A 20,625-nucleotide genomic window follows, 5' to 3' on the forward strand; every position below is an offset into this window, starting at 1 on the left:
TCATGTATGATAATAATAATAATAATAATAATAATAATAATATTATATATATATATATATATATATATATATAAAAATCCTATAATATATATACTATATATATTCTATATATATCCTGTATAATAGTAATAATAATAATAATAAATAATAATAATATCATATAAATCCTGTATTATTATAATAATATTAATAATGTATACATCCTGTTTAATAATAATATATAAATCCTGTATAATAATAATAATAATATATATATATATATATATATATATATATACACACACACACACACCAGACAGATGTTTATAAAGCGCACACACACGCATATATACAGTATTTTGAGTTTCATTCTGTTCCATATGTTGTAAAACACACTTAATAGAGATAAAATACATTGAAATACTTACCATATCCATGAGTGGCGTCGGCTGGGAAATTCTTTAACCGTCAGCATGGCTGCTTTGGCCCGGGGATGCCCGGTACATACCACCCGTGTCCACAGCTCAAGCTCGCTGCCCCATGCGGGGTGGGTTCTCCCCTTCTGATTGAACCCCCCTCCCCGATCGAATCACTTCTCTGGCTCCAGCGAGATAATCATTCACTTTTAGTGGCTACATTGAACTTGGCGGCTCCCCCCCCCCCCCACCGGCCAACCCGCGGAGGCAGAAGTGATCCCCGTGCCCACTTGGCGTCAGCCGGAGCAGAAGGTCGCGCTGCCTCTCCTAATCTGTTCTGCACAAATCCTTTTCTGTTGACTGCCTAAGAAGTTTAAAAAGAATTCCGAGAGCGTGTTTTCAAACAGCCTTTGTTTCTTTTTCCAGGTACAAGCCTTGAAAGTAAAGAACAAGACACATTTTTGAGGTCATCTGCCAAAGTCCACATGACGGAGATTAAGCAGGCGAATTTTTCGTTGCTGCGCTCCTCATTATGTCGGGAGTGCAGCCGCACGTCCTGTTTGACTAGTTCTAGTTTGTTGAACCTATTGAATGGAGGCTCGGGAACACCTAACACACGGTATCATATTTCCTGAATGACAAAACGTATAGCTCAGCCCGGCGCCCAGAGCCGGCCTTAAGAAGCTATACTCAACGCCTAAGCCACAGATCCGTTTGAAAGCAAAACGTCAAACTATCTGTTGAAAAGCGATAAGCCATTTCCAAACGACTTTCGCTTGAAGTACTTTTTAAGTAACTCTTTCACTGCCCCGCATTATAGTGCTTCCTGTATGGGCTCTTCTGTTATATTAAAGCTGAACTCCGGGATAAGCAAATATTGTCTGATTGCTTTCATTGTGTGTATTTTTCTTGAATCTCAATGTGCTTTGTGTATTTCTTCCAGATCTGTGCAGTAATCCAGTGTGAGACTTCCTGTAATAAAGACCAAACACTGCTGCTCTCTCTCCTTGTGCAGGATGACTGGTCTTGTCTCCGCCCCTTCCTGTAGTTTCCTGCAGGCAGCTTGTAGTGGGTGGAGCCTGCTGGGTCCCTCCTACCAGTTACTGCTGTTCTCTCTCCTTGTACAGGATGACTGGTCTTGTCTCCGCCCCCTCCTGTTGTCCTCCCACAGCTCTGCTCCCTCTCCTTGTGCAGGGTGGCTGGTCTTGTCTCCGCCCCCTCCTGTAGTTTCCTGCAGGCAGCTTGTAGTGGGTGGAGCCTGCTGGGTCCCTCCCACCAGTTACTGCTGTTCTCTCTCCTTGTGCAGGATGACTGGTCTTGTCTCTGCCCCCTCCTGTAGTTTTATGCAGGTAACATGTAGTGGGTGGAGCTTCCTAGGCCCCTCCCACAGCTCTGCTCCCTCTCCTTGTGCTGGGTGATCAGTCTTGTATCCATCCTCTCCTGTAATTTCCTGCAGGCAGCTTGTAGTGGGTGGAGCCTGCTGGGTCCCTCCCACCAGTCACTGCTGCTCTCGCTCCTTGTGCAGGATGACTGGTCTTGTCTCCGCCCCCTCCTGTTGTTTTCTGCAGGTAACATGTAGTGGGTGGACCTTTCCAGGCCCCTCCCGTAGCTCTGCTCCCTCTCGTTGTGCTGGGTGACCAGTCTTGTCTCCATCCTCTCCTGTAGTTTCCTGCAGGCAGCTTGTAGTGGGTGGAGCCTGCTAGGTCCCTCCTACCAGTTACTGCTGTTCTCTCTCCTTGTGCAGGGTGACTGGTCTTGTCTTCGCCTCCTCCTGTAATTTTCTGCAGGCAGCCTGTGGTGGGTGGAACCTGCTGGGCCCCTCCCACGGCTCTGCTCTCTCTCCTTGTGCAGGGTAATTGGTCTGGTCTCCACCACCTTCTGTGATTTCCTGCAGGCAGTCTGTAATGGGTGGAGCCTTCTGGCCCCCTCCCACAGCTCTGCTCCCACCCAATCTTGTCTCCACCCCCTCCTGTAATTTCCCACAGGCAGCTTGTAGTGGGTGGAGTCTGCTGGGTCCCTCCTACCAGTTACTGCTGTTCTCTCTCCTTGTGCAGGGTGACTGGTCTTGTCTTCGCCTCCTCCTGTAATTTTCTGCAGGCAGCCTGTGGTGGGTGGAACCTGCTGGGCCTCTCCCACGGCTCTGCTCTCTCTCTTTGTGCAGGGTGATTGGTCTGGTCTCCACCACCTCCTGTGATTTCCTGCAGGCAGTCTGTAATGGGTGGAGCCTTCTGGGCCCCTCCCACAGCTCTGCTCCCAGTTTTTCTCTCCACCCCTCCTGTAATTTCCCGCAGGCAGCTTGTAGTGGGTGGAGCCTGCTGGGTCCCTCCTACCAGTTACTGCTGTTCTCTCTGCTGATGCAGGATGACTGGTCTTGTCTCCGCCCACTCCTGTTTTCTGCAGGTAATGTGTAGTGGGTGGAGCTTCCTAGGCCCCTCCCACAGCTCTGCTCCCTCTCCTTGTGCTGGGTGACCAGTCTTGTCTCCACCCCCTCCTGTAGTTTCCTGCAGGCAGCTTGTACTGGGTGGAGCCTGCTGGGTCCCTCCTACCAGTTACTGCTGCTCTCGCTCCTTGTGCAGGGTGACTGGTCTTGTCTTCGCCTCCTCCTGTAATTTTCTGCAGGCAGCCTGTGGTGGGTGGAACCTGCTGGGCCTCTCCCACGGCTCTGCTCTCTCTCTTTGTGCAGGGTAAATGGTCTGGTCTCCTCCACCTCCTGTGATTTCCTGCAGGCAGTCTGTAATGGGTGGAGCCTTCTGGGCCCCTCCCACAGCTCTGCTCCCAGTCTTGTCTCCACCCCCTCCTGTAATTTCTTGCAGGCAGCTGGTAGTGGGTGGAGCCTGCTGGGTCCCTCCCACCAGTTACTGCTGTTCTCTCTGCTTGTGCAGGATGACTGGTCTTGTCTCCGCCCCCTCCTGTTGTTTTCTGCAGGTAACATGTAGTGGGTGGAGCTTCCCAGGCCCCTCCCACAGCTCTGCTCCCTCTCCTTGTGCTGGGTGACCAGTCTTGTCTCCACCCCCTCCTCTAGTTCCTGCGGACAGCTTGAAGTGGGTGGAGCCTGCTGGGTCCCTCCTGCCAGTTACTGCTGCTCTCGCTCCTTGTGCAGGGTGACTGGTCTTGTCTCCGCCCCTTGTGGTAATTTTCTGCAGGCAGTCTGTGGTGGGTGGAACCTGCTGGGTCCCTCCTGCCAGTTACTGCTGCTCTCTCTCCTTATGCAGGGTGACCGGTCTTGTCTCCGCCCTTGACGGTGTTGCCAACCTACCAGATTGAAATTTACTGGCACGACACCCGAAATTTACTGGCGCAGCCACGTTTTTACTGGCATTTCACAAAAGTTACTAAATTACATTTTTAGGTGGCAATTTCAGTATTTAGGCTACAAACAAGTACACTAGGCAAATAGAAATGTGATTTAAGGTAGATATTAGGGTAAAAAAAACATATTTTTGTTATTTTCGATATAATAAGGGCAAATTATTTAGTCACATCACCCCCTGCCTCCATCCCCCTCTGCCATCAACACCCCCTGCCTTCACCCCCCTCTGCGGTGCCACAATCTCCCCCTTCTGTGGTGTCACCACAGCCACCATCACCCCCTGCCTCCAATTTCCATGCGCAGTTCCAAGCCAAACCAATCTCGGCCATTTTAACTGGCACATTCCACGCAACCAAGGACATTTACGAACGGAGGAAAAAAGTGCATATATCTCTGTGGCCCTAGGCTGAAGCCCATACATCCCGTCCCCAAACCCATACCAGGCAACATCCATGCCCCTTGCCAAGGATCTAACAGAGCTTGCTTTCTCTTTAAACAAATAACTACTACAAGTAGCCGCTTCAAGTTTCATCTCTAAAGAGGAAGTCTGATTATGCAAACCTCTTCTCTGCCAGGCTGCAGTTTATTTAGACGCCAAGTGGAGATTGTTTGCATATAATAATAAAAAAAAAAATGTTCCTATAAGCCTTGAAATGCCCGCCTGCTGAATGAATACACCTTATCGGAGATAAGCCTCCTTCACCGCGCTTCTCTATGAGAAATGCAGAAACGTCTACACCAGAGATAGAAAGGAGTTCTGCATTTCATGGTATTGAAAACCCAATGCCATTCTCATTGTGGATGAAGCGGGGAAGGGTTAGAGCCACTGCTAGGTGTCTATTAATGGAACATGGTTGCCTGTAGCGCCGGATTCATCAAAGGTATATTCATAGGCGTGCGCACAGGGTGTGACGGTTGTGCCTGGGCACACCCTAATCACCCAGTGTGGCGCAGATTTCCCATTTAAACCCCTGACATTTCACCAAGGCCCCCTAACGGGGCTTCTAAAAAAAATTGCAAAAAAACAATAATAAAATTGTAAAAAATAATAAAAATAAAAATGACTGACTCCGCCCACTGCCCTACTGACACCAATCTCTGCCCCACTGACACCATCTATTGCTCTACTCACACAGTCAGTATATATACACATGCACACACACATGCATGCACATGTGTTTGAACTTTGGGGGTGCACACCCTAATGCAATGGGCTGTGCACACCTATGGGTATATATTGTTGAAGAAGGTGAATCTAAGGGCTCGTTCACACTAGTGGTTGGGGGATGGGCGGTAAAACCACACAACTGAGCAATGTTTTAACCCTCAAATCTTTTCTCTTTAGCTGCATAGGCAGCAGCTGGGGGGGGGGTGGATGCAATGCAGGAGTTACACCCCCTGTCTCTTCTGGAGGAGGGGGGGGTGGCGCCTTCAACCTATTCAAGTAAATGGGGCTGCAAGTGCACCACGACAGTGTGCAATAAATAACGAAACTCTGTAAATTCTTCTGTAATCTTTTATTATAACATGACTATTAAAATGTGACAGCTGACGCATTTCGTCACTTAGCCTTGAGTCGATCATTTGTAATTTTTTTTTGCAGGCAATGGTAGTTTATTGCCAGCAATTTAAAACCATTTTTTTTTTCTTTATAGATTTCAGTTTTGCTGCAGTAGGTTCTATATACAGTACAGATGCGTTACTTTACAGGCAGACTAAGGGGACCCCCAGGCACTATATTTAAATTTTTCATTTTTATTGTTTCACTTTAATCATTAATAAAATCCCTGCTTCTGTAAAAAATGTATTTTTAAAAAAAATATTTTCATTGATACATGTCCCCCAGGGCAGTACCCAGACCCTCATACCCTTTTTATGGCCAATAACTTGCATAGAAGCCTTCAAAATGGGAACTTTTTATTTATATGCCACAAAACACATGTGGACAGGCACATCCTGTGTTATAACACAAATTTATGAATGGGGCCTCAGGACTTTATTGCTTTGGTGAAGCTTCTCTCTGGGGGGGGGGGGGGGAGACAGATTTTGGAAAGTCCCATGATAGCGCTGACACAAGGAACCGAGGGTCCAGAGTCCTTTAACCACTTTGCGCCGCCGCTATAGACGAAAGACGTCTACAGCGCGGCACTCATCTGCCGCGAGCGCGTCCCTGGACATCCTTCTGTTTACAAGTGCCCTGCGCGCCGCTGTGGGTGCGCATCGAGGAAAATCCGTGCCTGCTGCATCACGCGGATGCCGATGCGCGTGTCTGGCGGCTGCAATGTCCGTCAGGTACCCGCGATCGGCATTTACAGAGCCAGGGACGTGGATCTATATGTGTAAACACAGATGGTGTGTCCCTTGTACATAGGGACACCGATCAGTCACCTCTCCCAGTCAGTCCCCTCCCCCCAGAGTAAGAATCACTCCCAGGGAACACATTTATCCCCTTGATCGCCCCCCTAGTGTTAACCCCTTCCCTGCCAGTGACATTTATACAGTAAGCAGTGCATATTTATAGGTCCCAAAATAGTGTCAAAAGTGTCCGATCTGTCCGCCGCGATATCGCAGTCCTGACAAAAATCGTAGATAATCGCCATTACTAGTTAAAAAAAAAAAAGTCATAAATCTATCCCCTATTTTGTAGACGCTATAACTTTTGCGCAAACCAATCACTATACATTTATTGCAATTTATGTAGAAGAATACATATCGGCCTAAACGGAGAAAAAAAAAATTCTTTTAAATTGGGATATTTAAAAGTAAAAAATATTGTGTTTTTTTCAAAATTGGCAGTCAGGGCCAGATCCACAAAAGGGATACGCAGGCGTTTCTCCTGATACTCCGTCGTATCTCTGTTTCTATCTATGCGGCTGATTCATAGATTCAGTTACACATAGATATCCCTAAGATCCGACAGGTGTAATTGTTTTACACTGTCGGATCTTAGGATGCAGTACCACGGCCGCCGCTGGGGGGAGTTTGCGTCGTAAACCAGCGTCGGGTATGCAAATTAGGAGTTACGGCGATCCACGACGGTTTTTCGCGTTCGCTACGTCGCCGCTAGTCTAGTTTCCCGTCGCAAATTTACACTTTTTTTTTGCTGCCCTAACTTTAGTCAGCAAGTGTATTGCTGTCTAAAGTATGGCCGACGTTCCCACGTCGAAATTTAAAAATCAAAGTCGTTTGCGTAAGCCGTCCGGGAATACGCAATTACGCTACGCGCGTCGCCGTTCGAAAAAATGACGTCATGGCGCGCAAAGCACGGCGGGAGTTCGGAAACGGAGCATGCGCAGTACGTCCGGCACGGGAGCGCGCCTAATTTAAATGGGACTCGCCCCATTTGAATTGGCCCGCCCTGCGCCGGCTGGATTTAGGATACACCGCCACAAATTTTCAGGTAAGTGCTTTGTGGATCGGGCACTAACTTGGAAAAATTGCGGCGGTGTAACTTAAATCCGAAAAGTTAAGTTGCGCCCGGGCTTCGTGGATCTGGCCCTCTTTTTTTGTTTATAGCACAACAAATAAAAACCCCAGAGGTGGTCAAATACCACCAAAAGAAAGCTCTATTTGTTGGAAAAAAAGGACGTTAATTTTGTTAGGGAGCCACGTCACGCGACCGCGCAATTGTCATTCAAAGCGTGACAGTGCTGAAATCTAACAAAAAGGCCTGGGCAGGAAGGGGGTGAAAATGCCCGGTATTGAAGTGGTTAATATCGGTGTTCTTCACAATGATAAACACTAACACATTTCAGAATGACAACATCTCCCCATTCTTCAGGGCAACCAAAACAAAATGCTAAAATGCACAAATAGATGTGAATACAAACAATCCTCAAATCCTACACTTGGGAACACTAAGGCCGGGTACACACGACCAAACATGTATGGTGAAAGCGGTCCGTCGGACCGTTTTCACCGTACATGTCTGCCAGAGGGCTTCTGTACGATGGTTGTACACACCATCGTACAGAAGTCCGCGCGTAAACAATACGCGGGGCGTGTCCGCGTCGTCGCCGCGACGATGACGCGGCGATGACGCGGAGACGTGGGCGGGCCTGCCATTTAAAGGCTTCCACGCATGCGTCAAAGTCATTCGACGCATGCGAGGGACGGCGGGCGCCTGGACATGTACGGTAGGTCTGTACTGACGACCGTACATGTCCGAGCGGGCAGGATTCCAGCGGACGGTTTTAAAACACGTCCAGGAATATTTGTCTGCTGGGAAAAGGCCCGGCGGGCAAATGTTTGCTGGAATTCGGCCCGCTCGTGCCCACACACGACCGAACATGTATGCTGAAACTGGCCCGCGGACCAGTTTCAGCATACATGTTTGGTCGTGTGTACGGGGCCTAAGGCCCAGATTAACAAAGCACTTACGCCGACGTATAACAAGTTACGCCAACGTAAGTGCAAATGTGCGCCGTCGCATCTGTGCGCCAGACCCACAAACAGATATGCGCCTAAAACCAGGCTACACCCCGCCGACGTAGCTCGCTAACGCCGGCGTAGGGTGGGCGCACATTAAGGCTGGGCGCATGGTGCCGCTCCCATTGATTAGCCATTCAAACATGCAAATGAGGGAAATACAGCGATTCACGAACCTGCGTGCGCCCGACGCAGGCTACGCGAGGTGCGTGTAAGTTGTACGTCCGGCGAAAAGTTATTCCCCATAGATGAGGTGCAACCCAGCAGCAGACATGCAAAGGTCTGCACCAGGGAACACAAGCCGGCGTATTTTACGTTGCACGTGTGTCTGGCTGGGCGTAGGTTACGTTCATGCCGTACGCAGTGATCCAGCGTAGTTTAGGCAGTTGTTCCTACGTGGTTGTGAGCAGGCGCAGGGGGATGCGTCCACGTCACGGCGCATGCGCAGTTCGTGATACGAATCTGTCTGGTGCTCAGCCCATCATTTGCAGGGGGTCACGCCTCATTTGCATGGGTCACGCCCACTTCAACCTACGCGGGCGTACGCCTTTGAATACCACGCCACGCTGGCGCAGCGTTGGGAGCACTGGCTTGCCTCTCTGCGCTGCGTTGGCGTAGCGTACATTGGTTACTCTACGGCGGCGTAATGTGCGCCTTGCTCTCTGTGAATCTGGGCCATCATTTTTTGTATGTTAACAGTCATTGTTGCACATGCAAGAAAACAAAATGAATATATTAATAAAACCTGTTCTCATCCAAAATAATAAATACAAAGAAAAAAACATTTATGAAATTTATGATCACATCCTGTGAAAGGGGAAACAGACACAAGTACATTTTAGTAGAGCCAGGAAGGTTGAGAACTTCTGTTATTATTGCTTCCTGTGGCTTCCTGTCCTGGTGATAACCACCCAACCCCCTCCCCCACATTACGGGAGGTCACAGGGTGACAGAAAGTGGAAGAGGAATCTTCCTAGTCTTCATAACTATAAAAAAAATCAATACATCATTTTTTTTTTATATACGTTGTATTATAATTCTTCCTTTTGGGAGAAAGTCTTTTTAGAAGTCCAAGTGACATCCCCCACCTTCACCTGGCCCACAGATCTGGGGCATCAAGCCACAAATACGGGTGGAATCACATAAAATTGCCCTATAGAACTAAGTGGGTGGGGGGGGGGGGTATTTATTATTTAAAATACATCATTTTGTTGTGTTATATTCGTTATGTTACAATAATTTGTTTTCGGATAATTTGTATGGAGTGTTGATATTCGTTTTGGATATAAATTGATTTGATGTTTATGTATATATATTGGTGATAACGATTCGTAGTTTGGAAAGTTGTTTGTTTATTGAATCCTTTAACACACAATGACAACATCTCTTCTCCTCAAATACAACACAACACCCTTCTCATTCACTTCTCAGGAATGCACTTTGCCGTAATCCAACCTCCGGCACAGAACTAATCAGCTGACTGGACTGTGAGATTTACTCGGAGTTGACCTTTTGTTTCCTTAGACCTTTAACGAATGAACGAATCACATCAAATTCATTCGTTATTTTCGCTATAATATCTTTCGTATTAGTTCCATTCAAAAGATGCAAAATTTCTAAATTTGGCCGAATCTCGATTCGTTACGAAACAAATTGCATGTGTCTACTGGCCACCTATCACCTGTCTACACCTAGCACCACGTCTATCATGACATCTAGCACCTGACCCCCTATCACATCTAGCACCTGACCACCTATCACCACATCTAGCACCTGTCCACCTATCACCACATCCAGCACCTGACCCCCTATCACCACATCCAGCACCTGACCACCTATCACATCTAGCACCTGACCCCCTATCACATCTAGCACCTGACCACCTATCACATCTAGCACCTGACCCCCTATCACATCGAGCACCTGGCCACCTATCACCACATCTAGCACCTGACCCCCTATCACATCTAGCACCTGACCACCTATCACCACATCTAGCACCTGACCCCCTATCACATCTAGCACCTGACCCCCTATCACATCTAGCACCTGCCCACCTATTACCACATCTATCACCTGTCCACCTATTACCACATCTAGCACCTGACCACCTATCACATCTAGCACCTGACCCCCTATCACATCTAGCACCTGACCACCTATCACATCTAGCACCTGACCCCCTATCACATCGAGCACCTGGCCACCTATCACCACATCTAGCACCTGACCCCCTATCACATCTAGCACCTGACCACCTATCACCACATCTAGCACCTGACCCCCTATCACATCTAGCACCTGACCCCCTATCACATCTAGCACCTGCCCACCTATCACATCTAGCACCTGCCCACCTATTACCACATCTATCACCTGCCCACCTATCACCACATCTAACACCTGACTACCTATCACCACATCTAGCACCTGCCCACCTATCACCACATCTAGCACCTGACCCCCTATCACCACATCCAGCACCTGACCACCTATCACATCTAGCACCTGACCCCCTATCACATCTAGCACCTGACCACCTATCACATCTAGCACCTGACCCCCTATCACATCTAGCACCTGACCCCCTATCACATCGAGCACCTGGCCACCTATCACCACATCTAGCACCTGACCCCCTATCACATCTAGCACCTGTCCACCTATTACCACATCTAGCACCTGCCAACCTATCACCACATCTAGTACCTGCCCACCTATCACCACATCTAACACCTGACTACCTATCACCACATCTAGCACCTGCCCACCTATCACCATATATAGCACCTGACCACCTATCACCACATCTAGTACCTAGCCACCTATCACTACATCTAGCACCTGACCACCTATCACCACATCTAGCACCTGACCACCTATCACCACATCTAGCACCTGACCACCTATCACCACATCTAACACCTGACCACCTATCACCACATCTAACACCTGACTACCTATCACCACATCTAGCACCTGCCCACCTATCACCATATATAGCACCTGACCACCTATCACCACATCTAGTACCTAGCCACCTATCACTACATCTAGCACCTGACCACCTATCACCACATCTAGCACCTGACCACCTATCACCACATCTAGCACCTGACCACCTATCACCACATCTAACACCTGACCACCTATCACCACATCTAACACCTGACCACCTATCACCACATCTAGCACCTGACCACCTATTACCATATATAGCACATGGCCACCTATCACTACTTCTAGAACCTGTCCACCTAGGACCACATCTAACACATGGCCACCTATCACCACATCTAGCACCTGTGCACACTTATCACTAAATCTAGCACCTGACCACCTATTACCATATATAGCACATGGCCACCTATCACTACTTATAGAACCTGTCCACCTAGGACCCCATCAAACACATGGCCACCTAGGACCACATCTAGTACCTGGCCACCTATCACTACATCTAGCACCTGCCCACCTATCACCACATCTAGCACCTGGCCACCTATCACCACATCTAACACCTGACCACCTATCACCACATCTAACACCTGACCACCTATCACCACATCTAACACCTGTCCACCTATAACCACATCTAGCACCTGACCACCTATCACCACATCTAACACCTGGCCACACTTAGCACCACATCTAGCACCTGTCCACCTATCACCACATCTAACACCTGACCACCTATCACCACATCTAGCACCTGTCCACCTATAACCACATCTAGCACCTGACCACCTATCACCACATCTAGCACCTGTCCACCTATAACCACATCTAGCACCTGACCACCTATCACCACATCTAGCACCTGACCACCTATCACCACATCTAGCACCTAGCCACACTTAGCACTAAATCTAGCACCTGACCACCTATTACCACATCGAGCACCTGTCCACCTAGGACCACATCTAGCACCAGACCACCTATCACCACATCGAGCACCTGTCCACCTAGGACCACATCTAGCACCTGTCCACCTGGGACCACATCTAGCACCTGACCACCTATCACCACATCGAGCACCATTTCACCTATCACCACATCTAGCACCTGTCCACTTTGCTTTCTGTATTGACAGCACTGCAAGAGGGTTTGCTAAAACCCTCCCAATGTGAGCTGCAGTGTCTGTGAGGGGAGCGCGTGAGACACAAATGAAGGAGGATTTGACTCAGTCAGGGAAGATAAGGGAATTCTCGGTTCACTATACAAGGTTTGTACATCACAAGATAAGTAGATTTGGAACTTGTTTAGACTTTAGTTGTACTTTAAAGCTTTCCCAGCCCATTGCTCACCCGGGTCATGTAACCCCATTTTTCCTCTCTGGGTCCACCTTAAATTTTACTGCGTGAAAATGCATTTCAAGAAAAAAAATTCTGGGCCAGATTCACAGTGGAGATATCTGCTGATACGCCGTCGTATCTCTGTTTCTATCTATGCGACTGATTCATAGACTCAGTTACGCATAGTTAGCCCTAAGATCCGACAGGTGTAATAGTTTTACACTGTCGGATCTTAGGATGCAATACCGCGGCCGCCGCTGGGGGGAGTTTGCGTCGTAAACCAACGTCGGGTATGCAAATTAGGAGTTACGGCGATTCACGACGGATTTTCGCATCCGCTACGTCACGGCATGCAATGCACGACGGGAGTTCGGAAACGGAGCATGCGCGGTAGGTCCGGCGCGGGAGCGCACCTAATTTAAATGGCACATGCCCATTTAAATTGGCCCGCCTTGCGTCGGCGTAGGTGTTCATCGCAAGTGCTTGGTGAATCAGGCACTTGCGATGAAAAATGTTGGCGGTGTAACGTATCTACGATACGTTACGCCGCCGCTCTCCTATGTGAATCTGGCCGTCTGTTCTTTCCAAGGCGGCTGGTTCACATCTCTGCGCTGTAGTCTGCTGTGCTTTTAAAGGGAATTTCTAAAAGGGCCATTCACACCTACATGTGTGCGTTAGCAAGCATGTTACAACTCGCACGCAAAGGTGTGAATGGGCCCTGACACACCGAGTGACAGCGCAGAATGGCAGGAATAAAATAGCGAGATACGAGAATAACTGAGAATGGGTGGGGGGGGATGATGGATGTCGGCGGCAGAGTGACACAAGTAGGCCAAAGGCCAATAACGCCTGTTAAGTAAACCTCTAGCCAAACAGGCTACAGAACAGGTTTGTAAAGCACACAAAATAATCTATACATTGTGTTCACATGACGGCTGTCAGATGTACAGATCTGGATTAAAAAGAGGTGGGAAGGGGACAATGCCTTCCCTATGACATCATCAATCCTGGGAAACATTTTAATTTCAAGGGTGCAACCCTTATGTCTAGCCGTGGGCGGCGGCTCTGGTCTCTCAGGTGTGATAAAGGAGACACCGGAATGACACGTTTCTGGAAAGGAAGTTTCTATAATAAATAGATACATTTGTTAAAAGTGACATTTTCACACCTACAGGATAGCTATGGAGTAATGACTGTTTATGTTGTACAGCGCTGCATGTGTTACAAGTGTTTGTGTGTACTTTGGGCGCACTTTTGTTCTTGTGTTATACAAAGTCAATGAGAAACATTCCGTAGAGAGATTTTCCACGGTACACGCATGTTTACAACACAAAAAGACTTCCTGATCACTTACAATTTTTTTGCAATTGACCTGCTTAATGCGTGTAAGCGCAGCCACGTTGCCTTAACCACTTCCATACCAGGGGGCACTTACGCACCTTCCTGCCCAAGCCAATTTTCAGCGCTGTCGCACGTTGAATGACAATTGCGCGGTCGTGCTACACTGTACCCAAACAATTTGTTATCATTTTGTTCCAACAAATAGAACGTTCTTTTGGTGGTATTTGATCACCTCTGCGATTTTTATTTTTTGCGCAACAACTAAAAAAAGACCCAAAATTTTTTAAAAAATGTACGTTTTTATTTTTTTCTGTAAATTTTTGGGGTAAATAAGTACGTTTTCTACTTCGATTATGGGCACCGGTGAGGCGGCACTGATGGGCACCGGTGAGGTGGCACTGTCGGACACTGATAGGCGACGCTGGTATGCGGCACTGATGGGCACTCATAGGCGGCATTGATGGGCACTCATGGGCGACACTTATGGGTGGCACTGATGGGTACTTATGGGTGGCACAGATGGGCACTGATAGGTGGGCACTGGATTGGCACTGAGGGGTGGCACTGATGGACACTGAGGGGTGGCACTGATGGACACTGAGGGGTGGCACTGATGGCATTGCTGGGCATCACTTGTTTATCCCAGTGCCAGTCCCATGTTGTCCCATGTTGCCAGTCAGTGCCCCATGGGCACTGATTGGCATCTATTCTCTTTTTTACTGCCCTTTTTTTTTTTTTTACTGCCCTTCCCTGGTGGTCCAGTGTGGGCATCCCAGGGGGGGGCTGCGCTGATAAACAATCAGCGCGAACACCCCCTATCAGGAGAGCCGCCGATCGGCTCTCCTATACTCGCGTCTCTCAGACGCGAGTAAGGAAGAGCCATCAACGGCTCTTTCTGTTTACATCGTGATCAGCCGTGATTGGACACGGCTGATCACGTTGGTAAAGAGCCTCTTTACTGAGATCAGATGCAGATGCAGAGATGCAGGGTGTCAGACTGACACCCCGCACCACCGATCGCTGCGCTGCGCGCCCCCACGGGCGCTCGCCAGCATGAAATCCTGCAGGACGTCAATAGACGTCCAGTCAGGATTTCACAACCACTTCCCGGACGTCAATTGTCCATTGACCGGGCGGGAAGTGGTTAAAAAAGTATTCATACCCCTTGGGATTTTCCTCATTTTGTCACGTTACAACCAAAAACCGTAAACGTATTTTATTGGGATTTTATGTGATAGACCAAAACACAACGTGGCACATAATTGTGAAGTGGAAGGAAAATGATTTTCATTTTTTTATTGCAAATAAATATGTGAAAAGTGTGGTGTGCATTTGTATTCAGCCCCCTTGACTCCGATACCCCTAAACTAAAATCTAGTGGAGCCAATTGCCTTCAGAAGACACCTAATTTGTAAACAGAGTCCACCTGTGTGTAATTTAACCACTTCAGCCCCAGACCATTTGGCTGCCAAAGGACCGGGCCACTTTTTGCGATTCGGCACTGCGTCGCTTCAACTGACAATTGCGCGGTCGTGCGACGTGACTCCCAAACAAAATTGGCGTCCTTCTTTTCTCCACAAATAGAGCTTTCTTTTGGTGGTATGTGATCACCTCTGCGGTTTTTATTTTTTGCGCTATAAACAAAAATAGAGCGACCATTTTGAAAAAAAAAATGCAATATTTTTAACTTTTTGCTATAATAAATATCCCCCAAAAATATATAAAAAACAAATTTTTTCCTCAGTTTAGGCCGATACGTATTCTTTTTTCTGTCATTTTTATTTGTCGCACAGAATCACTTTAATTAGCATTAAGTTGTGGCACTAATTAGCACTTTATGCATGTGATCTTCTATAGGCAATTAATAGAGAGTGGATATATGGATAAGTAGAGAAACTAATTAATTATTAGTTCACATGCTGCACTATAATTGAGCATAGAGTTACACTAATTTGAGTTAGTGGTGTCATTATAGTATTTCTCATGTGGTTCTCTACAGACATAATCTAGCGTGTGTATATACAGTGGAGCCTCCTAATCCGTTCCAGGAGAATGCCTGTAATCCAAAGCACTCGCATATCAAAGCAAGTTTCCCCATAGAAGTCAATGGAAACAAAGATAATTCCTTCCGTATTGCCTTCTATGGCATGCAATACCGCATGTGGCCAGAGGTGCGGGGGGGGGGGGGGGGGGCACCGGAGAGCCTCGGAAATATTCGGCTGAGCATAGGTGTGCGCAGCCTATTGCATTAGGTTGTGCACCCCAAAGCACAAATACACAGGAATGCCACCTGCTGTCATAGGGAAGAGGCTCTGATGGTGGGATATAGTTGATTGGGAGCATATTATGTCACACCCTAAATACAGGTGAAATGGGTTCCTAAATTTGAGCATTTAAAGCGGATGTGCGCTGAAAAAAAGTATTAAAAGCCAGCAGCTACAAATACTGCAGCTGCTGACTTTTAATATTAGGACACTTACCTGTCCTGGAGTCCAGCGCCGTCCACAGCAGAGCACGAGCGATCGTTCGTCACTCTGCTGCCCCCCCGCCATCCTCGGTGAGGGAACCAGGAAGTGAAGCGCTCCGGCTTCACTGTCCGGTTCCCTACGGCGCATGCGCGAGTCGCGCTACGCCTGCCGATTGGCTCCCGCTGTGTACTGGGAACCAAGGGCCAAATCCTCAAAAGAGATACGACGGAGTAACTGCTGTTACTCCGTCGTATCCCTGGTCCTAACTATGGAACTGATCCACAGAATCAGTTTTCCATAGTTAGGACGAAGATCCGACATGTGTAATTGAATTACACTGTCGGATCTTAGGATGCAGTACCGCATCCGCCGCTGGGGGCATTTTGCGTCGAAATGCCGCCTCGGGTATGCAAATTAGCACTTACGGAGATCCACGAAGCTTTTCAGCTTTGTTTTTTCTCCGTAAGTTTTATATTGCAAACGCAAAATTAGGGCTGCTTTTACAAGGTGTAAACTGTTTACACCTTGTAAAAACAGACCTTTCTTGCTCGCGACGCGATTTTTTTAAAATTTTAAAAAAAAATTTTGGCGCTGTATCTTTTTTTTTACCCGACGCAACTTTATTGTCCCGTCGCAATCCACAAAGCCCGACGTAACGTAATTTCGCGCTATGCACGTCGGGAAAATGACGTCACGAGCATGCGCAGTACGGCCGGCGTGGGAGCGCGCCTCATTTAAATGGGAATCGCCCCCTGGAGAAGAGGAACGCCTTGCGCCGGCCCGATTTAAGTTACACCGCTCAAAATTTCTAGGTAAGTGCTTTGTGGATCGGGCACTTAGTTAGAGATTTTGCGGCGGTGTAACTTAAATGGAAAAAGTTACGTTGCGCCGGGTTTTTGAGGATTAGGCCCCAAATGTTCCCAGAACACCGGTGTCACCGGCGCCCCCGCACCTCTGGCCAAATGCGGTACTGCACACTCCATTAGCATGAATTCTGCTCATTTTGCGAGACAACGCTCACAAACCGAGTCCGGATTTAAAAAAAAAAGTTGCTCGTTGTTCAAAACGCTCGTTAACCGCGTTACTCGTAAACCGAGGTTCCACTGTATGTGTAAAAAAACACAAAGGCATATTTTTTAGCGCATCACTTTTTTCTGTTACTTTTTTAACCACTTAAGCCCCGGACCATATTGCTGGTCAAAGACCAGAGCACTTTTTGCGATTCGGCACTGCGTCGCTTTAACTGACAATTGCGCGGTCGTGCGACGTGACTCCCAAACAAAATTGGCGTCCTTTTTTTTCCCACAAATAGAGCTTTCTTTTGGTGGTATTTGATCACCTCTTCGATTTTTAGTTTTTGCGCTATAAACAAAAATAGAGCGACAGTTTTGAAAAAAATGAATATTTTTTACTTTTTACCATAATAAATATCCCCCAAAAACATATAAAACATTTTTTTTCCCTCAGTTTAGGCCGATACGTATTCTTCTACATATTTAAAAAAAAAAAAAAAACGCAATAAGTGTTTATTGATTGGTTTGCGCAAAAGTCATAGCGTTTACAAAATAGAGGATAGTTTTATGGCATTTTTATTAATATATTTTTTTTACTATTTTTTTTTTCGGTACTGCAACATTATGGCGGACACTTTGGACACTTTTGACACATTTTTGGGACCATTGGCATTTTTATAGCAATCAGTGCTGTAAAAATGCATTGATTACTATAAAAATGCCACTGGCAGGGAAGGGGTTAACACTAGGGGGCGGGGAAGGGATTAATTATGTTCCCTGGGTGTGTTCTAACTGTAGGGGGGTGGACTCACTAGGGGAAATGACTGATCGGTGTCATTTGTCATGTGTCATGATCGGTGTCATGGGTCGCGCTCGCGACCCATGGCTGGGTTCTTAACCACTTGCCGACCAGCCGCCGTCGTTTTATGAGCAAAAGCACATAATATAACGTCGGCTCTCGCACAGGCCACTAAGGGCGCATGGGCGCCCCGAAACCCGTGCGCGTGCCCAGCGGGCACTTTCGCCGCCGGGCACCCCGCGATTGCTCGTTACAGAGCGGGGACCGGGAGCTGTGTGTGTAAACACACAGCTCCCGGTCCTGTCAGGGGGGGAAATGCCTAAAAGTCTGTTCAGACAATGTATGAACAGCGATCAGTAATTTCCCCTAGTGAGGCCACCCCCCCCTACAGTTAGAACACACCCAGGGAACATACTTAACCCCTTCCCCGCCCCCTAGTGTTAACCCCTTCCCTGCCAGTGGCATTTTTATAGTAATCCAATGCATTTTTATAGCACTGATCGCTATAAAAATGCCAATGGTCCCAAAACCTGTACGCCCTTGTGCCCAGCCGTGCCATTCTGTCGACGTATATCGGCGTGCGGCGGTCCTTAAGTGGTTAAGTTGCAACAATGAAGAGTTGAAGCTGTTATAGCTGCAAAGGGCGGGGCCAACTCAATATTGAACCCTACAGACTCATAGCTAGATTCAGGTAGGGCGGCGCATCTTTCAGGCGGCGTAGTGTATCGTATTTACGCTACGCCGCCGTAAGTCAGAGAGGCAAGTGCTGTATTTACAAAGCACTTGCCTCCTAACTTACGGCGGCGTAGAGTAAATAGGGCCGGCGTAAGCGCGACTAATTCAAATTAGGATGAGGGGGGTGTTTTATGTTAATGGGGGGTGACCTGACGTGATTGACGTTTTTTACGAACGGCGCATGCGCCGTCCGTGTACATATCCCAGTGTGCATTGCGCCAAAGTACGCCGCAAGGACGTATTGGTTTCGACGTGAACGTAAATTACGTCCAGCCCTATTCACGGACGACTTACGCAAACAACGTAAAATTTTCAAATTTCGACGCGGGAACGACGGCCATACTTAACATTACTAGTCCAGCTATTTGATGGAATAACTTTACGCCTGAAAACGCCTTACGTAAACGGCGTATCTTTACTGAGATGGGCGCACGTATGTTCGTAAATAGGCGTATCTGTCATTTACATATTCTACGCCAAACTCAACGGAAGCGCCACCTAGCGGCCAGCCTAAATATTGCACCCTAAGGCCCCATACACACGGGAGGATTTATCCGCGGATACGGTCCAGCGGACCGTTTCCGCGGATAAATCCTCTCGAGGATTTCAGCAGATTTCTCTGCGATGGAGTGTACTCACCATCGCATTGAAATCCGCGCCGAAATCCTCTGGCGATGACGTGTCGCGCCGTCGCCGCGATTATGACGCGGCGACGTGCGCGACGCTGTCATATAAGGAATTTCACGCATGCGTCGAATCATTACGACGCATGCGGGGGATCCCTTCGGACGGATGGATCCGGTGAGTCTGTACAGACCAGCGGATCCATCCGTTGGGATGGACTCCAGCAGATGGATTTGTTCTGCATGTCAGCAAATATTCGATCTGCTGGAATCCATCCCAGGGGAGATATATCCGCGGAAACAGATCCGCTGGAGTGTACACACCATAGGATCTATCCGCTGAAACCCATTTGCTGGGATTTATCTGCGGATGGATTCTATCGTGTGTACGGGGCCTTAGATACGACGGCGCAGGGCGTCGTATCTTAGCTAGGTTTAAGTGTATCTCAGTTTGAGAATACACTTAAACTTAGGACGGCGCAGATTGCGAGTTAGGTCGGCGTATCTACTGATACGCCGGCCTAACTCTCTCTGAATCCACCTATAAGACTGGGATGCTATTAAAGTTCATGTGCGTGTAAAAGCAGGTGTCCCAATACTTTTGACAATATAGTGTAGGTTTGGGGTTTGATTTTTTACCCATAATCCTTCCTTATAGAGAACGCAGGGCTTGTGCTGCGTAGGATACGGCACTCCGATTGCCCGTCCCCCGGGGGCCACCTCTCCCGTCTGCCTCCAGAACGTTGTGACATCTTCTTGATCACACATTGAGGTTGTGACAACATCTTGTTACTTTGGTGACTGCGAGGAATCTCTCTCTCTCTCTCTGTGTTACACAAGCAATTATGTTGGTGCGTTTTGTGAAGATTGTGCAACCGACGTTCCTGTTCTTCTATATTGTGTCGCACTAAATTGGCGTCTTGGGTATAAATTTAAATGGCATTGGAGGTAAAGGCTGTATTTTCCATGTCATAGGGAAAGAGAACTAGTTATTATGTCACTGAGAAGTGTGATGTATATTGTTAGTAAAGCCACATACGCCACAGAAAGAGACTTCGGAAAAACATACATTGTTATATCACCGCGGAATTAACCCCAACGTAGCCGGCTGCGTAATATGGAACAATGCTTCAATGAGTGGGGCGGTCATAATTACATGGCTGACAACATTTTTAAAACCAGTTTAGGCGTTGAATCTCAAACTGCTTTTTATGGAAA

General features: G+C 47.7%; 1 protein-coding gene across 3 annotated transcripts in view; it reads right to left on the reverse strand.

Moving 5' to 3' along the window:
* The window catches only part of PDE4B (phosphodiesterase 4B), a 432,600-nt gene that overhangs the window by 231,690 nt on the left and 180,285 nt on the right, over positions 1-20,625 (reverse strand). Inside the window, exon 1 of one of the 3 annotated variants that reach the window (XM_040360757.1) lies at positions 408-573. The exons of the other annotated variants lie outside the window; for them this stretch is intronic. Within the exon in view, the coding sequence (XP_040216691.1) occupies positions 408-454 (47 nt within the window). The 5' untranslated portion in view covers positions 455-573. Of the gene's footprint in view, positions 1-407; positions 574-20,625 lie in introns of those variants that run through there. 3 annotated transcript variants of the gene reach the window in all.

Source organism: Rana temporaria, chromosome 7, assembly GCF_905171775.1.
Source record: "Rana temporaria chromosome 7, aRanTem1.1, whole genome shotgun sequence".
In the NCBI taxonomy this organism is placed as follows: Eukaryota; Metazoa; Chordata; class Amphibia; order Anura; family Ranidae; genus Rana; species Rana temporaria.